The following is a 20,443-nucleotide window of genomic DNA, read 5'->3' as shown; positions in this document are numbered from 1 at the left end:
CAAATTCTGTGGTGTTCTTTTCTCTTCCAGTCTTTACGTCGTATATAAGCTTCCCAAGTAGAACTTCTTTTTTTGTCTGACGGAAAACTTTTAGACGGCAATTATAAGATGTGTGGCTGCATTGCACCACACAGCATATTTGAGGCATTGCTAAAACTTACTGGGAAAACGCTCAAAACAGCGAACATCGTCCACAAAAGCGAACCGCCATGTTAGATTGACGTCATACCTCCAAACAACGCAAAGCAACTTTCTGATTGGCTGTTCCGCATCCATAAGCGAAGAACGGGGTGAGAATACTCATTCTATATAGGTTACTCTATTAGCAAGGACAGCGCAGCGCCCCAGGCGGGCAACTTTAGAACTACCCCCAACTACTTTTTTGAACTTTAACAAATAAATTAAAAATTAGTTAAGTTTGGTAATGATAAATCATTGAGGTCAATTTTGGCTTAGTGTTTAAGAGGGTTTGTCATGTTAATATGTTACCAGGTGGAAACCTGGTAACATAACGGGAACTTAACGCTTCCTGGTGGCCATGATGCCCTGGCCTCGATAGTCAGCTTCCGTTCACCGTCCAGGGTAGAAGGCCTGTGCGCTTCTCGTCGACTTCAATTTTAGTTAACTGATCTGGTAATATCCGTCGCTTCGTAATTATTTTTTAAACCTTTTTCTCTTCCTCGAGGTCTACCCCAGGAGGTTGGCTATTTAACATAATTATTTAAATCCAATGGATATTTTATTTCGTCTTAATACGTAACGAATATTACACTGGCTTAAAGGCTGGCCAGGTCACCTCGTGACCTGGCCAGTCTTTAAGCCGGTGTAATATTCCTGTTGGCACGTTATTTCAGTGTATCAGTTAATAACTCTCTTTTCACGTAATTACTTATGTAATGTTTTATTTCCTTGTGCCGCTCGACATCAATATGAGCTTTCCCTAGACTTATGTGAGTTTCACTGAGCAGCCGTGTGCATAACCTTCTGAGTCCCGAGGCATGTGGGATGCCTTAAGTGCCCACTAGTACTACTGCACAAAGAGGGAGTCGAGTATAGTCCCCACATGGGTCACATCATGGCCCCGAGCCAGGAATCTACGGTCGGGTCCACGTGTCCCTACATGTGGTGGTGCCTAAGTTACACAGTTTCAGTCTATCTTAAATCCCCCCCCCCCCCCCAAAACAAGATGGTCAGCAGGGCTCACCGGCACCTGCCAGTATCCAGATTTCAGATCAATGGTGGTAAAGATCTTCACATCTCCCAGCCCGGCCAGAGTGTCAGTAATGTTAAGCAGAGGAGGCAGTGCTGTAATCATAAGGTGGTTAGCAGGCTTTAAATTTATGCAAAAATACAGTGTTTCGTCCTATGATTCCATTACTGTTCGTGAGTCGTAGGGAGAGGTGCTGGGTTCGATATCCCTGTCAGGTAGCATCTCGCTTATCTGTCTCTGAATAGTGTCCTGCTCGCGGGGCCCAAACCCAAACACCTCATAAGGTGGCTTATGGGGCACCATAGGAATCCTGTGTTCAGTAATGGTGGTGCACTGCAACAGGTCTGCTGCAGAGAAGACCTGGGGCTGTCCCTCCATCACACAATTGATGAGGTCAGCATACTCGCTGAGCATGTTGTGCCGATTATCGTCCTGGTGGGTGACTGAGTTGGGGGGAGGAGACTGGGGGTGGTGGACACCATAAACTGTCCGGCGTACACGCTTACCGAGATGGAGTCCCTGGCACGGACCTCTACAGTCATGTCCACCTGCTCGACCCATGGAGTCCCTAGGAAGATGAGTTCTTCCTGCAGGTCGGACACCACTAGGACTTCGGTGTGACTGACATGGTTTCTGATGTCAAGTCTTACCTTAGTGGTGCCCGCCGTCATTTTGCTTGCGCTCCTGGTGGCCAGCTGCACCACTCATGAGCAGGACATTACCTGAGTAGGCCTACTTCTGATTTTGTTGTTGCCAATATTACACACTGTATTTTATGGAGTTAGGAAAATTCTTGGGAAGCCTTCTTTTCACAGACGAGAGAGCCAAAACGTGAAGTTCCCAGAAGTTCATGTTTTTTTTTCCCCGTATCTTTAATGTAGTTATCCTAACCAAATCAACCGTCCACAATGTTTTAAAGTATTTATAATGTAGCTAACCTAACCTAATTGACCATTAGTATCCTTTTAAAAAAACCGCCATATTTATTTACAATTAACAAAAAAACGAAGATGCACCGATGCACGATCGGGGGTTTGGCTCTCTCGTCTATGAAAAGAAGGATTCCCAAAATTCTTATTGTTCTGCAATACAGTTTATCATCATTGGCCAATTGCCATGACGTCATACATTTCCCCTACTTTCTTTTTGACCAATAGTAAAGCTGGTATCGTATTTTTAACTTGACCCAAGATTAGTATACATCAGAATCTATAAAAAACTAATGAATTCTGTGTACTTTGTCAACAGAAACCAACCGAATGCACCTGATATTTTTTTTCCAAACTGGCATAAATTTTACAAATTCCTAGAATTGCTGTTTAATAAAACTTAAACACAGTTTAATGTAGTTACAATTTCCTTATACATACAGAAGTAAAATGACTCAAGTTTGATGGTATATATTTTTAGAAGGAGACAGACTTGTGAAATGATAACCTGGTAGGATCATCAGACTCACAATGAAAGAGAAAATCGCTTATTGCTAGGCCACGAGAAGATTGTGAAGCGATGTCGTCTTAGTCGTGATGTGACTGAACTTTAACCTAAAATTGGGACAGAAAAAAGTGTAATAAAAGAAAATATACCATTTGCTCTATCACGACTTTGACGAAAGATGTTTAGTGACCTTAGGCATAAAAGAGTACAGTATGATTAGCTCCTTTATTTTTATTTCAAGATATGATTGAACTTTAACCCCTTCATTGGTCTCACGATTGCTACAATTTGAGCTTCACTGCGGTACGTTTTTACTTGGCAAATATAACTAGTGCATACATTAAGATTATGCATGCACGTATAGTTACCATTGAAGAATAATTTACTATAAAATACATGCTGGGCGAGAAAGTGTGCGAAGTGTGCGGCTTACGCAGCTTTCGGAATTCATTTAGCGCGGGCTTTGAAATTAACAACCTCAGTTTTGTAGTTTATTTTTTATTTTTTGATATGCTTTATAACCATTAAATTATTATTAAAATAAATGTGTGTATCTTTTATGTAGTGGTGTGTTAACTACAGCTTAAAGTAGATTAATTTAATTCTGTGTGATTTTTTTTTTTTGCAGATAACACTCAAAATCGACCATGGTCATATGTTTGCGGCTTTGTGCTCAAACAAAACTGATCGCAGAAACGAATAAATTCTTGCGACATCTACAAAACGTGCCTATTATACCATGTAGGCGAAATGTACGCGCTATCAGCACTTCTGTTTTTCGAGGCGGTGAGTTGCATCTCGATTGTAACGTAACTATATACTTGGAATAGGTTATGGATACATGATACGGAACAATGATCCCGTTCAGTTTTATACCCAAGTTTTGATGTAGGCCCATGAAAAAACTTAAATAATACGAAATAGTTCAGAATAATTATAAGTAATGTTTTAATCACAAATAATTTTTACAGGTTATAATGTATAAGTAGAAAATTATGGGTTGATGGGTGCCTTAAATATTTAGGACACTTTAGGAGTTTTTTTTTTTTTTTCCTGCAAGACAAAATGATCACAATTAATTTAAGGAAACATGTTCCAACACTAGTGCAAAAAAAAATTTAACTCAGTCTGCAGTGTCATTTAATGTTAATACCATCTGCGGTTCTACAGACGTGTCTAGTCTTGTTCCGAGGGCTGCTGCTGGTTCAGCTGTGGTTCACAGTTTTTGTTAGAGTGCTGTGGACAGAGTTTTCATGGCAGGGCAGCACCACTTGGGAGCAGTGTTTGCTGGTGTTGGGTAATGTGTGGCATTGTGGGACATGGGCGTCGCAAGGATATATTTTTTGGGGAGGAATTGCAATTCATTTAGTTGTTGAGGAAAATCCATCCCTTGTAAATAAAAGTGGGGGGTCCAGGGGTCCTCCCCCGGGAAAATTTGGGGTTTGAAGGTGCAAAAAGGTGGTTTTTAGGCATTTTTCTTTCCTAAATATTTTAATTATAGTTGGTTGCAATATATAGTTTATTTTTTATAAAAAATATTTTCAGAGAACAAATTTGTAAAAACACAGTGCTCACATTACCACGATTGGACTAAATTCATCATGCGCAACATATGGGTTATATCACAGAAATCATATGTTTAATATAACTACGTAACGGAATATATTATTGGAGGGGACGAATTTGAAGACTTTTATTATTGGGGGGGACGTGTCCCCCCTGTCCTCCCTGGTTGCAACGCCCATGTTTTGGGATACCACACTGCGACACCAGCTAAAAGAGTAACTGTTTCTCACAGTCATTGTTCGAGTTATTGTAACTACCCTTGCTTTCAGATTTTTTTTTTCTTCCTAAGTGAAAAAAAAAATCCTCTTGTTGGTTCATTTTCTTTACCTTCCCAAAATTATTCAATAAGGACATAAAATCATCGTAACATAAACCTAGTTGCTTTCCATGCGGTTCATCAGCAGGATACGTACGGAGTCTGGATTTCTTGAACTCGGGGTGTAATAATGCCTCTCATAGTTGTTCAGGGCCGCTACCTGCTCCTGTATTGGAGACACCACTAAGCGCTTGGTAAAGAAGTCCCTGATGATTTTCCACGACAAACAACAAACAGTGTTGCATTCACAGGTTGTCCGCATGCTGGGAATTTGAAATTGGTCTGGGAATTTAGTTGAGGTCCTGGAAAATTCGTGGAAATCTTTTAGTGGTGGTAATCTTTATAAATAAAAATGTAAATGTTTGTTCGTTCAAAATCTTAAAAATATCCTAAAGTTCTTCACTGATTGCTTTGAAATTTTGACACAACTTTGCATATGAATACGCACATGTTTTTATATAGGCCTATAGATAATAATATAGATAGGTTAAAGATATATATAAATAAATATATGTTTTTTGGTCTTCTGTTTTGTAAAGATAAAGATATTAATAGGAAGAAACAGACACAGAGAAATAGAGATAGAGGGAGATGTACAGATATATAGAGAGATAGAGCAAGAGATATATTTAAATATAGAGAGATATGTAGATAGATATAGACAGGAGGTAGATGCTTTTTGTGTATGTGTACCTTCTTCAAATAAATTACAAAAAAATAATTGAAAGAGACATAGCAATGCATGCCGGGCACTGGCTTGGTTAAGGATAAAATGTCAGGCCTCGATCTGCCACTGTCCAGACTGAAAGCATTTTTTTTTTTTCAGATGGTCTTTTGGTGTGTAGTCATACACACTGTAGAATGAATGGTGTATAAAAGATTCCGTTTGACTAGGCCAGTCATGGGGATCGTGGAGGCTAGGTTTTCTTGATTTATTTAAAAAAAATAACAGAATGTGTAAATATTTTAAATATAATTACAGACAGGTAAATTTGAAATTTTTGTCGTGGAAAGTCGGAGAAAAGTAAGGAAAATTTTACTGCAGAGTGTGGATACCCTTGTTTAGATATAACACGGAGGGAGCAGCGGTTTCCTTTAAGGGGGAGATCAGGTTTTGCTATGCTTGTGTAAGCTCGCCGATGCAGTGGCCGGTATCGCCGCTATATAAAGCCTGCATGTAAAGGGCTCTATGTAATGGCTGTGTTTATTTTAAGTACCACGCTGTTACTAAAACTTGTGAGATCACCCAGGTCTTTTTTTTAAAAAACAGATGTCCCAAATGAAAAAACTAATCATGCAATGCTTACATTATTGTTAAAATGTTTCTTATTTGTACGTCTGCTTGTGTGTATGCTACGTGTACGTTATCTGTGTGTGTGTGTGTATAGATTGGCTAGATTCCAAAAATGTGGGTTCTTTGGGCACTGTTAGCATTTTATACTGTTTGATTTAGTGAATTTTCGAACTGTATTACAACAGTCATGCTAAACATCTACAATAACTCATTAAAATATGCATAAATGTTTATTGTGGCTGTGGTGTTCTGAAGACATTGATTGTTATTGACAAACTGGTATTGTTACTTACTAGTGTGTACCTGCAACGTGGACATGTTCTCTCAGACACATGTTTGTAATGGACTATGGTTAATGATGCTGTGTTGACAAGTGCTTGTCTGTATGCAGTTTGAGTTGTAACCGTGGAATGAAGCTGGTTTTCCTTCCAGCTCGCAAGTTCTCCGACAGACACGAGTGGATTGCTGTGGAGGGGAACGTTGGCACAGTTGGTATCTCCCACCATGCGCAAGTACGTCAGCCATTCTTTCATTTAGCGTTTAGCCTGTTCCGCAGTAGTCGACACATTAAAACCGTTTTGATTTCTGTTACCTACCTATTAAGTAATAAAATCATTTTTATGGATTGCGGACATTTAAAACTGTGATATTATTCTATGTGCATTGCTAACCACTGACAGTTTGACTGAAATTTCAAATGCTCCAGCACTGTCTTTATATTTTTCACGTCTTGCCATTAAAAATTTAAGATGGTACAAACTGCTTGCAGGGTCTCGGTGTTTGGGTGATTAGATCACTGGTCTTCCACTAAGGTGCTGATGCTGGCAACAGTGTTGTAGCATACAGAGAAACAGACAGTGTTCTTTAAGCTCCAGTCACGACGGCAAGGAATGTTGGAACAGAACTCAAGGACAGGGTTAGCAGGGTCATGCCCCTTCTAGTGAGGGCACCAGTGATGCTGCAAAGAAATGGGTTTTTGTTTAAATTAAATTACACACATAAAAAAAAAACCTTGTGATATCGAGTTTAATACTTCTATAAAATTCCCTCAGGCCTGAACATGAACAAAACTGCAAGAAAAAGAATACACGTGCTAAACATAAGCAATATTGTTCTTGATAGCTTGCGACATGTTTAGGAAATCAACTAGTATAACTAAAGAATTTACAAAGAGTAATTTAGCAAAATTACAAGTGTTCCTATAATTTGAGGCGTGCTCATAAAGAAAACCTGGCGCACTCGTCCAAAATTCTACTTCATAAATGTAGCATTACAAACATTAAAGTGACTAGCATTTACTGAGGGCAATGTAAACAAAGCTCTCATAATTTACAAGCATGAGCATGTGTGGTTATGAGCATATTAAAAGTAACCAATTACACTTAACAAGGCAGACAGGTAAAAGGTAACACAAGAACATTAATGATATAAAGTATTATATACATACACCCAGTGAACGTAGATAAAAATTTAAGCACACACTCAGAGTGACAAAAATGTGCAAGCAGGGAAAAACACTACGACTTTGGTAAACAATAAATCGCGAAGGTGAACCAAGTCTGCATCCCTACCCAAGGGAAGAAATGACTTGATAACCAAGGCGATGTGTGTCTCGCAGACGTGGGTTTTCAAGGCTAAGCGCGGGGTGCAGAGCGATGAAATTAATCAGTTACTATTGTGAACGCGATTGATCCCGGATCACCAACTGCCTGACCAGAACCAATATCAAACTGACATCATGAAACTAAAGAGAATGACAGGGCGTCGTAAGTCTGGGCGTAAGTCCCGCGCATGCTCCGTGGCCCAGAGTTGGGGAAGGGGTAGAGCATGGAGAACACAAGACGAGTGTGGGGAAAGGAGCGGAACGTGGACGTTGACGTGTCCGGGTGTGTTCCGAAGTCACGGCGAGTCACTTTAGAGACGACGTGCCAGCTTCTGGTATCTGTGTGTAACTGATGACCGGGGATGCAGAGCTGTTTAGCCTCTACATCAGAGAATAGTCGTCTCGCATAAACTGACAGTTAATAATGTTAGAGGACATGCTACCTAAAACAGACACTGTCCAGGATGTGTGAAACTAAAGATACTACCAAATAAACCCAACAGTCCTGTCAAACTCCTCCGTGACTGTGAACACTACAGCAGTACGCAGCACCGATAGCAAGTGACCACGGAGGCACGGCATGTTTGCGCTGAAGCTCTGGTCCGTGACTCCTCACTGCACTCGCGTGTGGACGAGCGGGGCTGTGTGCCAGTTCCAGGCTGGCATGTGCAGTGACTACTTCTAGTCCACTAGTCCACAGATGTTTCTAAGTAAATGTAACAAGTTTCTACCATCGTGCAAATTTCACAACAGATGGTGATAATGCTACAACTATTAAACTGCGTGTCCACAACACGCAAACTGCCTCCCTCTTGCTTTAATATGAATCTATTTGAACCTATATATATATATATATATATATATATATATATATATATATATTGTTACAATCGCGCTTGGCTGCAGTGCTTGGCGTCGCCGCGCTCGTTCGGCCTGTCTGCGCCCCTTTCCACCGGCATCTTCTCCCTGGTATCTCGTGTCATACTATCTCGCAACATCCTGACCGTCGCAGCGCGCACCTGCCTCAGATCGAGTTACTTAAAAGAGGCCGCACTGCGGAATAAAATGACTCAGACATGTTTATCGGCGCATTTTGTGGGAACCCGATGCTTGTTGCGTTTATCGGCGTTCTTTGAGCAGCCGCCGCGTCCTTCGAGGACTCACGACGCGTTTCTGGGCATTTCGACGGCGAAGGTCGCGCGATATCTCGGAGACATGCCCGATTGTTCTGGACGGGAACCCAAGGGCTATATAAGGAGGTTGGGCCGACCTTCGAGTTCAGTTCAGTGGGGAGTTCTCCCGCGGCGGAGTTTCCGGGCGATAGTGCCGCGGGTGCGGCAGAGTGGCGAAGTCCTTGGACGAGGGTTCCAGGGCGGAGAGTCAGTCAGAGACTGAGTGGGAGTCCTCCCGCGGCGGAGTTTCCGGGCGATATAGTGGCGAAGTCCTTGGACGAAGGTTCCAGGGCAGGGAGTGAGTGAGTTCAGTGGAGTCGGGAGTTTCCGGGCGATAGAGTCGCGGGCGCGGCGGAGTCCCGTGTGAAGTGGCGAGCGAGTCGTCGAGTGGGATCTCGGCGAAGGGTGTGACGGCGGCGGCGGAGTGCGGCGACGGAGTCCCGCGGCGGAGACCCACGAGGGGTGCTGCGACGAGAGTTGCGCCGGAAGTGCGGCCCAGCGAGGTGTGTGAAACGAGTGACTGGGGAATTGACATTTCTTTACGTGTAATTAATTATCTGCCAATTTAGAAGATTATTTGTAAGTGACAAGTAGTAGTAATAAATAAAACTGTGTGTGTGTAGTAAAAATCTATTAATTGGGCTATCCTTTACGAACCCCCGCAGGGAAATCGTAACATTTTGGTGTCAGAAGTGGGATAGCCCTAATTAATAGATTTAGGATTCAGTTAAGAAATAGGATTTAGTTTTTCGAGAGTAAAGTTAGCATTTAGAAATTTAGTGAATTTGTCATTTTCTAGAGTTAGTTTAAGTTTACTGTAGCCAGTGATAGTTTTGAATGTAATAGAGTTATTGTTAGTTTAATTAGAAGGTTCGGCTAGGTCATTTAAAATTAAGAACAGTATTAGAAAAAAATTATTATTTAGGTTGTTTAATTAGTAACTGCTTTAGAAAGAGATGGCTGCTGAAGAGTTGAATGTAGAAGATATCAGGAAGATAAGGGTTCTCCTGGAAGAAATGGTGAATGACATGAGGGCATGGAGAACCAGTATGAAGAACTCTGCGAAAGAAGTGAAGAGTGAAAATAATGAGAGTAAGGACCATCATGAAGAAACGAAGAGCAGGTCAAATAGTAGCCTAGAGGAAATGAAGAAGGATCAGGATGAAATGAAGAATGGCCAGGAAGAAATGAAGAATGAAATGAAGACCGAAGTGAAGATAAGCCTAGAAGAGAAGAACAGCCAAGAGAAGAATAGCCAAGATAAAAACATAGAAGAGAATAACAGTGAACAGAAGACCGGCCAGGAGAAGAACAGCGAAGAGAAGAACAGCGAAATGAAGACCAGCGAAGAGAAGACCAGCGAAGAGAAGACCAGCCAAGAAGAGAATAACAGCGAAGAGAAGAACAGTAAAGAGAAGAACAGCGACGAGAAGAACAGCAAAGAAAAGAACAGCGAAGAGAAGACCAGCGAAGAGAAGACCAGCGAAGAGGAAAACAGTCAAGAGAACAGCGAAGAGAACAGTGAAGAGGACATTAGCCAAGGAGAGGAGAACAGCAAAGCGAAGAACAGCGAAGAGAAGACCAGCGAAGAGAAGACCAGCGAAGAGGCAAACAGTCAAGAGAACAGTGAAGAGAACAGCGAAGAGAACAGCAAAGAACACAGCGAAGAGGACATTTACCAAAGAGAGAGAGCAAAATGCACAGAAGAGCTGAAGAAAAGCCGAGAAGAGATATACATGAGTCAAGAAGAGATAGGGAAGTGCAAAGAAGAAACGAATAAAGACCAAGAAGAGACGCAGGAAGACCAAGAAGAGGTAAAGAAAGACCAAGAACAGGGGAAGGACAGAGAAGAGCAAATGAGAACACAAGGAGTCATGAAGAGGGTACAAGGAGAAACTAAGTGCAGTCCAGGCGAGACTCAGAAGAACCAAGAGGGCACGAGTAACCAAGAAGAGACGATAAGGAGCCGGGAAGAAATACTGTGTGAACAAGTAGCTGCGAGAGAAGAAATGGAGAGAAAAAGAGAAGATACAAGGAAACCGTTGGAAGGCAATAAGCAATGCATTCAAGAGTATCGGGTCCGTCCAAGACCATGGTCGGCCCGTCTCAGACAGCTGGCTGAACAACATGGGGTATCTGCGATGCAGAAGGGTCACCGGGTGACGAGAGAAGCTACATCTAATGAGAGAGAGGGTTATCTGGTGAGACTGTATAGCCCGCGATGGAGGAAAGGCAGGAGGCCTAAACTTCGAGTAGCATGGACACCTCCAGGAGGAGATGCATTACCTGTTCGGGACGAACAGGTTTAAGGAGGGGGCAATGTTACGATCGCGCTTGGCTGCAGTGCTTGGCGTCGCCGCGCTCGTTCGGCCTGTCTGCGCCCCTTTCCACCGGCATCTTCTCCCTGGTATCTCGTGTCATACTATCTCGCAACATCCTGACCGTCGCAGCGCGCACCTGCCTCAGATCGAGTTACTTAAAAGAGGCCGCACTGCGGAATAAAATGACTCAGACATGTTTATCGGCGCATTTTGTGGGAACCCGATGCTTGTTGCGTTTATCGGCGTTCTTTGAGCAGCCGCCGCGTCCTTCGAGGACTCACGACGCGTTTCTGGGCATTTCGACGGCGAAGGTCGCGCGATATCTCGGAGACATGCCCGATTGTTCTGGACGGGAACCCAAGGGCTATATAAGGAGGTTGGGCCGACCTTCGAGTTCAGTTCAGTGGGGAGTTCTCCCGCGGCGGAGTTTCCGGGCGATAGTGCCGCGGGTGCGGCAGAGTGGCGAAGTCCTTGGACGAGGGTTCCAGGGCGGAGACTCAGTCAGAGACTGAGTGGGAGTCCTCCCGCGGCGGAGTTTCCGGGCGATATAGTGGCGAAGTCCTTGGACGAAGGTTCCAGGGCAGGGAGTGAGTGAGTTCAGTGGAGTCGGGAGTTTCCGGGCGATAGAGTCGCGGGCGCGGCGGAGTCCCGAGTGAAGTGGCGAGCGAGTCGTCGAGTGGGATCTCGGCGAAGGGTGTGACGGCGGCGGCGGAGTGCGGCGACGGAGTCCCGCGGCGGAGACCCACGAGGGGTGCTGCGACGAGAGTTGCGCCGGAAGTGCGGCCCAGCGAGGTGTGTGAAACGAGTGACTGGGGAATTGACATTTCTTTACGTGTAATTAATTATCTGCCAATTTAGAAGATTATTTGTAAGTGACAAGTAGTAGTAATAAATAAAACTGTGTGTGTGTAATAAAAATCTATTAATTGGGCTATCCTTTACGAACCCCCGCAGGGAAATCGTAACAATATATATATATATATATATATATATATATATATATATATATATATATATATATATATATATATATATATATATATATATATGTTCTGTACCCACAACATTGAATAATATAGACATAAAAATAATTTTTAAAATTTTTTTTCGTCATTGCTACATAGTCTGAAGTTCAAATTGCTGATAAAATTCAAAAATTGAATTTTTATATTTTATGAATTAAAATTGGTTATTACCTCTTTCCAGCATCATAATTTTAATATACATTGATTAAAAAATATTTCTTATTAATTTACTCACATTCCAAGGGAAAATATTATTTAACGAAAATGGTACAACAGTTCAGTTTTAACATTAAAGTAAGAGCTTTTCATCATTTGATAGAAAGTGTGAAGATACTGTAAATGGACTAGAGCATCATTGTAAGCCTCTGGGATATACCAAGCAGTAGTGAACCCTCACTGTAACTTAACATCATCTACGTTGCTATTTATGAGTATGTATGGATCATTGTTTATTTTGTTTTCAGGTAAATATTGAATGTGAGAAAAGAAATACACAAAAGTAAATTATGAAAATATAGTGACCTTTGCAACATGCGTCCGTAATTTGTGAATTGATTACCAAAGCCAAATTTACTTCTTTAACTCACAATGGTACTGCTTAGAGAAGAGAGTAAACCTGCAGAAGCATCCCTCCAAGTTGAAGACTTAATTCAACTTAATTCAAATCATAAAAAAGTAATCTTTTAATGTTTTAAATTCAAATAATGTTATTTCCAGGTAAAACAAGTGCATGGATCAGAAAAATTAATCTGATTTGTTTTATTATGCATCTCTTATTGAATCACTTTAAAACCACAAATGCTCGCTCATTATGTATTTTTATTTTTGTGAATTTATTACAAATTATTTTATCATAAAATGCAGCATTTTAATTTTACCACTATTTTGCTGGAGTAAGCAATTCAAAACAGCTTTTATAAAAATAAAAACATTAACACCTAAATCCTCTGTTTTAAAAATGAAATTTTGACTAAACATTAAACCATAAAATCTTGTCTCTATGTATGTAAAGTATTATTTTGTTGCATAGGATTTTTAACGTTCAAAGTGATGCAATTGTTATGTAGCGGGGATGGTGTACCGTGTTAGACATTACACAGGTTTGGGCAGTTCTGTTGACCAATAAGCCATTCAATGCTGCGTGAATGATATGTTTCTGTGCAGCTTGTGCACAGTGTCGCGTCCTCAGTCTGTGGTTCCGCTGCATGCTGACACCCCTCCCCCTCCCTGCCCCATCGCTGTCTGTCACAGGCACGGAATTATACTGCTCTGTCACACTTCTTTGGAGGGAAACTAGTTTTAAATTATACTTACTGGAACACACACAAAATCTTGAACTTACCAATTTTTTTTAAATTGTATGTGTTTGTTTGGAGCACATAGAGGACTTAATTGATTCACAGTAATTTGAAATAACAGACACACTAATGCGAAGAATGCTTGTATCTCGAAAGTTTCTGTTTCCATGGTTTCCTGCCTAGTCAGGGGTGGATTTATATTTATGTGAGTGAAGCAGGATGATAAGTGCGACGTTCGCTGGTGCTTGCAGCGCGGTGTCGACTGTCAAGCGCAGGGAACCGAACTGGTGCGCAGTCTTCTCGTCATGCTTAGGGCAGCCATGATATTTGAGCGGGAACTAACATTATATAGTAGAAAAATTAAGTTAAAGGTGTAATGCAAGTCCCTTGAATACTTTCAAGAATCTCTACCTTATTTTTCAGAACTAGATATTATTCTGAAAACATGCGTTTTCAATCTCATAAGAAAATACATTTTAAAAATGAAAGATGGAAACAGTACTACTCATCCACCCTAAGTGTATTTCTTAAATTATTTCGTATACAGACACCACTCAGACGTCTTAAGCAGTTTTCGAATCATGTGGTTCCTTCTGAATCTCTGCACACTGAGTGTGGCCCAGTCATGTTACTTGGTGTTACCTTTGAATATATATACTGTATAGAAGTTGTGAGTGGATAGGATTTACTTTACGTTTTTCAGGAGCGTATGATGAGCAGTTTGGGAAGTTCACCGCTGCAGGGCGCTGCCGTAACGTGACGTGTATCGTCTTAGGTTGTTATTTTTACGTTAGAGCGCAGCACTGTCACCCGCTGTCATTCCCCCGCACACTTTCCCCCCCCCCCCCAACCCATCATTCACTGAAGCTCAAGGTCGTTTAACGAGAGTTTGTGCATTAGAAAACTGTAGGGATGAGAGGTGGGGTAGAGGTTGGGTGGAGGACAAAGCATGTTTGTGGGAGGGTGGGGAAGGGGTGTTTGAAGAGTTTGACACTTGTCCGCTAGGGACCACCACAAGTAGATGCCCTAGAGATGGTGGCGATTGCGGCGGTGAATTAACCAACTACCTCAAACCGTATTAGAAATTTTAACCTGGGCTGGCGACTTCTATACAGTATATATATTCAAAGGTGTTACTGATGATGGTGCTGTGCAGGACTCGTTGGGGGACGTGGTGTTTGCCCAGCTGCCGGAACCCGGGACTGCAGTCGAGCAGAAAGGCAAGTAGCGGCTCAAACAAGGACCGGCAGGGTGTGTGTGGCGAGCGAGCGTGTGTGTTCACGTGACTGTGCGTCCCGCAGACGAGTGCGGGGCCTTGGAGAGCGTGAAGGCGGCCAGCGAGCTGTACTCGCCCGTGTCGGGCAGGATCGTGGGCAAGAACTCGTCCGTGGAGGAGACGCCGGCCCTCATCAACCAGTCGTGCTACGAGAAAGGTACGACTTGCCACGAACGTAGTCCTCCTCAGCTTGTCCCCTGCATGGGCGTGCAGTGTTCAAGCAGGCTCAGAGATACAGAGTAAAGCAGTGTGGAGTATTGGAAGCATGATTAATATATCATGACTTGGAACAAGATTACTTGGTGAATTGCATAAAAATATAAATAACACCCAAAAGCATGTCAAAACACCGAAATGCATGTTAATGCACCATGTATCACCGTAATGCAAGTTATATTGTGGAATTAAGTAGCATTTAACCAAAACTTAATTGAAATCATAAAAAAAAATTAATGTTTGAAATTCAAGGAATGTCATTATTTCTGGACAAAAAATTGTATAAAGTGCATGGGTTAGAAAAAATAATCTAATTTGTGTTATTAGTTATTTTATTATTCATCTCTCTTATTGACTCACTTTTAAATCACAAATACTTTCTAATTTATTTTTATTGTTCTTAATGTATCTGTTTTAGACAAATATATTAAAAATTATTTTAGCATAAAAATGCAGCATATAAATTTTACCCCGGTGGACAAAGTATCACAAAACACATTTTATAAAAATTGAAACAATAACACCAAAATTCTCTGTTTTAAAAATGAAATTGGACTAAAACAGAAACCATAAAATTGTGTTTCTACTTATGACTCATGTTTGCTGGGAGCGCACAGGTTCTTACTGAGTACTACTGTTTCCACAGTTGTAGTATTCTGTCGCTATCCAGGCCTGCCAATCTCCCCTCATGTGCTGCTATACAGTGAGCAGGATGGAACAGTGTCCACTTCCAGTAGCCGGATTCACCTGGAAACATCCGGGAAATATTGGACATCAGATATGACTGTTAGCTTAAAGTTTCACGTATGCAGAATGTATTAATTTATCGCAACTCATTGTTCACAAGCACAGTGTGAAATTTAAAATTTGGGCATGTCGCAAATGAATTTGATGTGCAATTTAAAATAGATAATGAAAATCATCACAGCAGCTTTCTTGAAAAGAAATTTTGTTCAGCTGATGTTAGTTTGACTCTTGGCCAAAATTGTTAAAAATACCAGTTTCTGCTTTGCCAGTCACCATCCCTGCGACAGCAACTCTGTATGGGTCTTCTCCGTTTTCTAATTTCTCCACTATGTAGAGTCTTCGTGAACATCTTGTTATTTGGCTGAGCATCTAAAAACTTGGCCACTTCCTTCAGTGCCACTACGCAGTACTGTATTCCTGGTGGGTTGCACGTATAAGTCAGAACATTTTAAAAATGGCTGCACCGTATTGTACACAACAAAGAGATCCCCAGCAATGAATGACCCATAAAATAGGATGGAAACATCAATCCCAAGTTTTAATGAATGCCACAGTCTTGTGTTTGTTTCGGTAGTTGTCTATTGGCTGTAAATTGCTAGCAGATACACCACATGCCAAAAAAAAAAAAAAAAAAAAAAAGCATGTCCTTTTTGCAAATTCACTGCCAACCTCTGAATATTATCAAATACTGAGCTGTCTCAGGTACGACGCCGTAGCGGTGACGGGATCCGTCCTCGCACATTCATGTGGTCGACAAGCTCAGCTGTCGTACCGGAGACGCGTCCTCGCTGAGAACTGTGCTCGAGCTGCAGGTTGACCAACCTTGAAGCAGGCGGAACTTGTGCTGTGCAGCATTGCCTAGTTTTGGATAAGCCTCGCACCATGCTTTTTCAACACGCATTTTATGAAAAATTGTGAACTGTTTATTCAGGTTGAATACAGTATGAACAGATCTTCAAAAAATTTTTGGATGGCCTAAAGAAAGGGTGAAAATTATTGAGACATTGAACTCTTGCACTCTATATTATTATTACCATTATTATATATTGATTGTTTGACCCTTATGTTATGCCCTGTGGCAACACTATTCACTATGCAATTGTTTTGTTATTTTGTTTTTTCGTTTTCGTTTCTTTCTTCCTCACTGGTAGAATAACTATCAATGGCGTAAGGTGACGAAATGTTGATTACTGAACGAATAAAGTGATACAAAGCGATAACCCAGTCCATTCCTTAAAATCTTAATAAAAATCTGCACACAAACTTTTTTATTTTATCTTTACAACACTGTAGCAGAGGACTCAAGACGGTGTTGAGTTTTTCATTTTCTGGTCATTAAAAAGGCTAAAACTATAATTTTAATTCAATACCTCTTTTGTATTTGTTGTTCTAAAGATATTCATTAATTCAAGTATAATAAGTGTTAAATTAAATCATTATCACTAGCACAACTTTTTGCACCTATTATTTGTTGAAAATAGCAATGACGAGAAAATGTAAAAAAAAAAAAAAAAAAATTACATGGTGTATGAAACAGAGCCTTAAGCAATTCAGGACTTGAATGGTTTCTAAGACTTGAAATAAAATTAATTAATCTATTTTCATATTTACAATAAAAAGGACAGTAGAACCCCGATTTTACATTGCCACTTTTCACGTTTTCCCATTATCTACACCATTTTATTTTAGTCCTGTTTTAACCTCATTTTTGTAATTCAATAAATTCCCGTTGATTACAATGCGTCTACAGTCAGCTTCGCGCAGTTTATTTGTTGATCCCGTGTTTGTCATGTACCTCGCATATGAAGATAACACTTTTGTGTGAAATACCAGGTCCAAAATGCTGATGGGAAAACAAGCGCTGTAGCTTCTGGATTTTCCATTGCACTCTTCCATTAAAAATAGTATTGACAGGCTGCCAACGCGGACTTAATAATGGCAGACTTTGAGAAAATGTTAGCATATGGAAATCACCAGAACATCTCAGCGACTGAAAAAAAATGTCTAGAAAATTGGTGCAGCCAAGTTGCACACCTGTTTCTCATTGTTTCTTTTACCAACACAATATCCACTCGACTCGTGAGTATTGGTAAGGGGTGAAACAGCAGAAAGAGTGAGAGAGAGAGAGAAAGAAGACAATTTTATAAAAACAAAACAGTGGCTTTTATTTCTTTTTCAAGTACTTAAGTAATGTAAACATTTTTGTATTTTTTAGAAATTTGGTTAAAATTAGAATCAATTATTAAATATGAACTAACAATATTATTACTCACTTCAAAATAACTGCTCAGGATATAATAATTAATGATCAATCAATAATGATTAACTAACAATAAATATTACTCACTGTTGAAATACTCACACCATAAAGAAAAACTGTGTGTGTTACTGTTTCTCAGTAGCCTCTTTAATTTTTTGTCTGAGCTCTGGCAAATAATTAAGTAGTGGCGGAACGTAGACACCATCTTTTATAAAGCCCCAAAGGAAAAAATTGCATGGCTTGACGTCAGGTGAACATGGAGGCCAGCGAAAAAGAGCTGTCGTCGTCTCGACCATTACGACCATTCCAACGGTCAGTGACTCCCAACGTCCAACCACTCTCATACAAAGAGGTTCCAGTGGGAAGGGCTGAAATAACAGATTCAATCTCAGCAAATTGCGGAACACAAAATGCTCTACGCCATTTTGCGTAGGTGGCGCTGCAAGTGAGGAAACAACAATGCAGTACTCGCGCATGCGCTTACCGTACACTGTTTGATTTTGATTTAATTTTGTTTTAATTTTGATTTTGAACCAACACTCTTCAACACTTACAGTTGATACTATGAAAATAAGTAACTGGGACATTATATAATGAGCTGTGGGGGAGTGTTCTGTCTGTAGACTGCCGTAACGAAGCATGGATACTGTAGCTTGTTGAGGATAAGTTCTAAACACTGAGCATGCATACAGACTACAGCATTATCTTACTATGTCAACACATCTTAAATTATGTAAATATATGGTGGTACTGGAAAAAAAAAAAAAAAAGGAAAATTTTAGGGGAATATGTGAGGTTATATTTTCCCACAAAATTTGCAGATTGGAAAATTTTCCCGCTTACATCTCTGAATTGTTTGGTTTCTTTTCCAGGGTGGTTGTTCAAGATAGAACTCAGCAAGCCGAACGAGTTGAGTGCGCTGATGACGGAAGAGGAATACGAAGCGTTTCTCAAAACTGATAGTCACTGACGTGCAGTAGTCTCGCCTCTGACTTGCGAAAGAATCTCCCGTGTTCATGGCATACCTCTTTGCATGCAGCTTGTTCAAGTTTATCATGTTCGTTAGTACCGAGTCAGTGGACATGTCACATGTATACCAGTCATAAATATGTTTGTTTTCCACAGAGTCTTTTTATTTTCCTATAGCAAGAGTTGCGGAGGTAAAGTCTAGAATGCAAGAAGCTAGGACTGGGTGTTACCAAATGAAGTCAAAGTATGTTTGCTTACAGCGGAGTTCAGTGCTAATGGCAAAACTTTTAGGATGCTGTTTTCCTAAACCGTGTGAATGTTGACATTCGTGTTTCTGATTGGGGTAATTGATGGAGTATTTTAGCCTATTATGTAGTCAAACAGGAATTTCAATTTTTTTTAAATTTTATTTTTATTCGAACAATTGACAAAGTAGGTTAGAAAAGTTACCTGGGTGCACTTAAATTTAAATCTCTCTTTGAACATCTAATATTACATTTAATACTATTTTTTTTTAAAACATTATTATGATTTTAAAAAACATCAATGCTTGTAAAAATAACTTGTTTTGAAAGTCTGATGAAAATGTAAAATATTGGAACTACTTACTTTATCAAGTACCGTTATCAAGCTGGTTTAGTATACATGCAATAATTACGTACAGTAAACTCCCGGTATACCGCGCCCCGATAGATCGCGGAATCGGGTATATCGCGGGTCAAACCATGTCCCCCAATCAGAAATGAATAATAATAATAATAATAATAACAACACAGTAGAACCTCGTTAATTCGTGATGGTCGGGACCGAGATAATCACGGATTACCGAATTTCACGGACTAGCGATTAAAAGCCCGGAAGGTCTTGTCAAGCTTCTCAGACACCGGCGTGCAGCTGGGTAGGCCAAGGTCATGTGACGTAACATCTACCGAGGCTTACTGCGCCTTGGCAGCAGATGGATAAAAAATAGTAAACTCTCCATTATTCATGTTAATTGGGACCCGCCGATGCCCGGATAATTAAAATCCTGTAAAAAAAAATTTAATAAACCCGGATAATCCGTTCACGGTAAGGACCGTCTTCGAATTAGTCTCGGCTTAAAAAAATACGGCACTGCCTAGCCATTAGTTCACGGTCATTTACAACAGCCGAAGAGAGAAAGATAAGATCGTGCTGAACTTGCACACATAAATTTTGGGTAGCCCCCCCCCCCCTTCCCCCCTCATCAAAACTTCGTCCAGCCGAATGCCAGCCAGACACGTCACTCACCAGGCGCCTGCCGTGCGTTGGCGGGTGGAAACAAACAGAGGGAGGCGGGAAGCAGAAGTCAGGACATCCCCCTCAAGTTTAAAGAGTGACAAATGTGACAGCTGAAAGGGGGGCGACACAAAGGGTCGGTACAAACAGCGTTGCAGAGTTTGGCGGCCCATGCGAAGGCTTGCAGTGTTTGCCGGCCGCCGGCCCGCGTGACGTTAATTTTAAGCGCTGACAATTTTTACTTCTCTTTTTTTTTCTGCACTTTTAAATCGTCCCGGATTATCCGATTCCCGAATTAGCGCGTCACGGATTAACGAGTTTCTACTGTAATAATAATGGAATAAATGGTTGACAGCCGATTAGGATAATTTTGCGTTGTAACTCACAAACTAAGCATCGGGCAGAAAAAAGCCTAGGCGTAGAAAATGTCCGCAGTGAAATTCTAAACAAGATATCTCCGTACATTATTCCTCTAT

At 40.9% G+C, this 20,443-nt stretch overlaps 1 protein-coding gene across 4 annotated transcripts; it reads left to right on the top strand.

Moving 5' to 3' along the window:
* Positions 1–2,497: 2,497 nt before the first annotated feature.
* Positions 2,498–18,863, top strand: LOC134541310 (glycine cleavage system H protein, mitochondrial). Of its 4 annotated transcripts, none has more exons than XM_063384682.1 (6): positions 2,498–2,950; positions 3,276–3,433; positions 6,256–6,335; positions 14,399–14,462; positions 14,544–14,675; positions 18,614–18,863. In XM_063384682.1, exons 2-6 carry the CDS (start codon positions 3,295–3,297, stop codon positions 18,709–18,711), a joined length of 513 nt encoding a protein of 170 aa, XP_063240752.1. In that variant the 5' UTR covers positions 2,498–2,950; positions 3,276–3,294; the 3' UTR covers positions 18,712–18,863. The 4 variants fall into 4 exon arrangements, with proteins under 4 accessions (XP_063240752.1, XP_063240751.1, XP_063240753.1 ...); XM_063384681.1 differs by having other exon boundaries at positions 2,938–3,193; XM_063384683.1 differs by lacking the exon at positions 2,498–2,950 and adding an exon at positions 2,953–3,133.
* The last annotated feature ends 1,580 nt before the right edge of the window (positions 18,864–20,443 follow it).

This window comes from Bacillus rossius, chromosome 18, assembly GCF_032445375.1.
Source record: "Bacillus rossius redtenbacheri isolate Brsri chromosome 18, Brsri_v3, whole genome shotgun sequence".
In the NCBI taxonomy this organism is placed as follows: Eukaryota; Metazoa; Arthropoda; class Insecta; order Phasmatodea; family Bacillidae; genus Bacillus; species Bacillus rossius.
The sequence above is the reverse complement of the archived record's forward strand: the minus strand, read 5'-3'. Positions and strand labels throughout refer to the sequence as shown.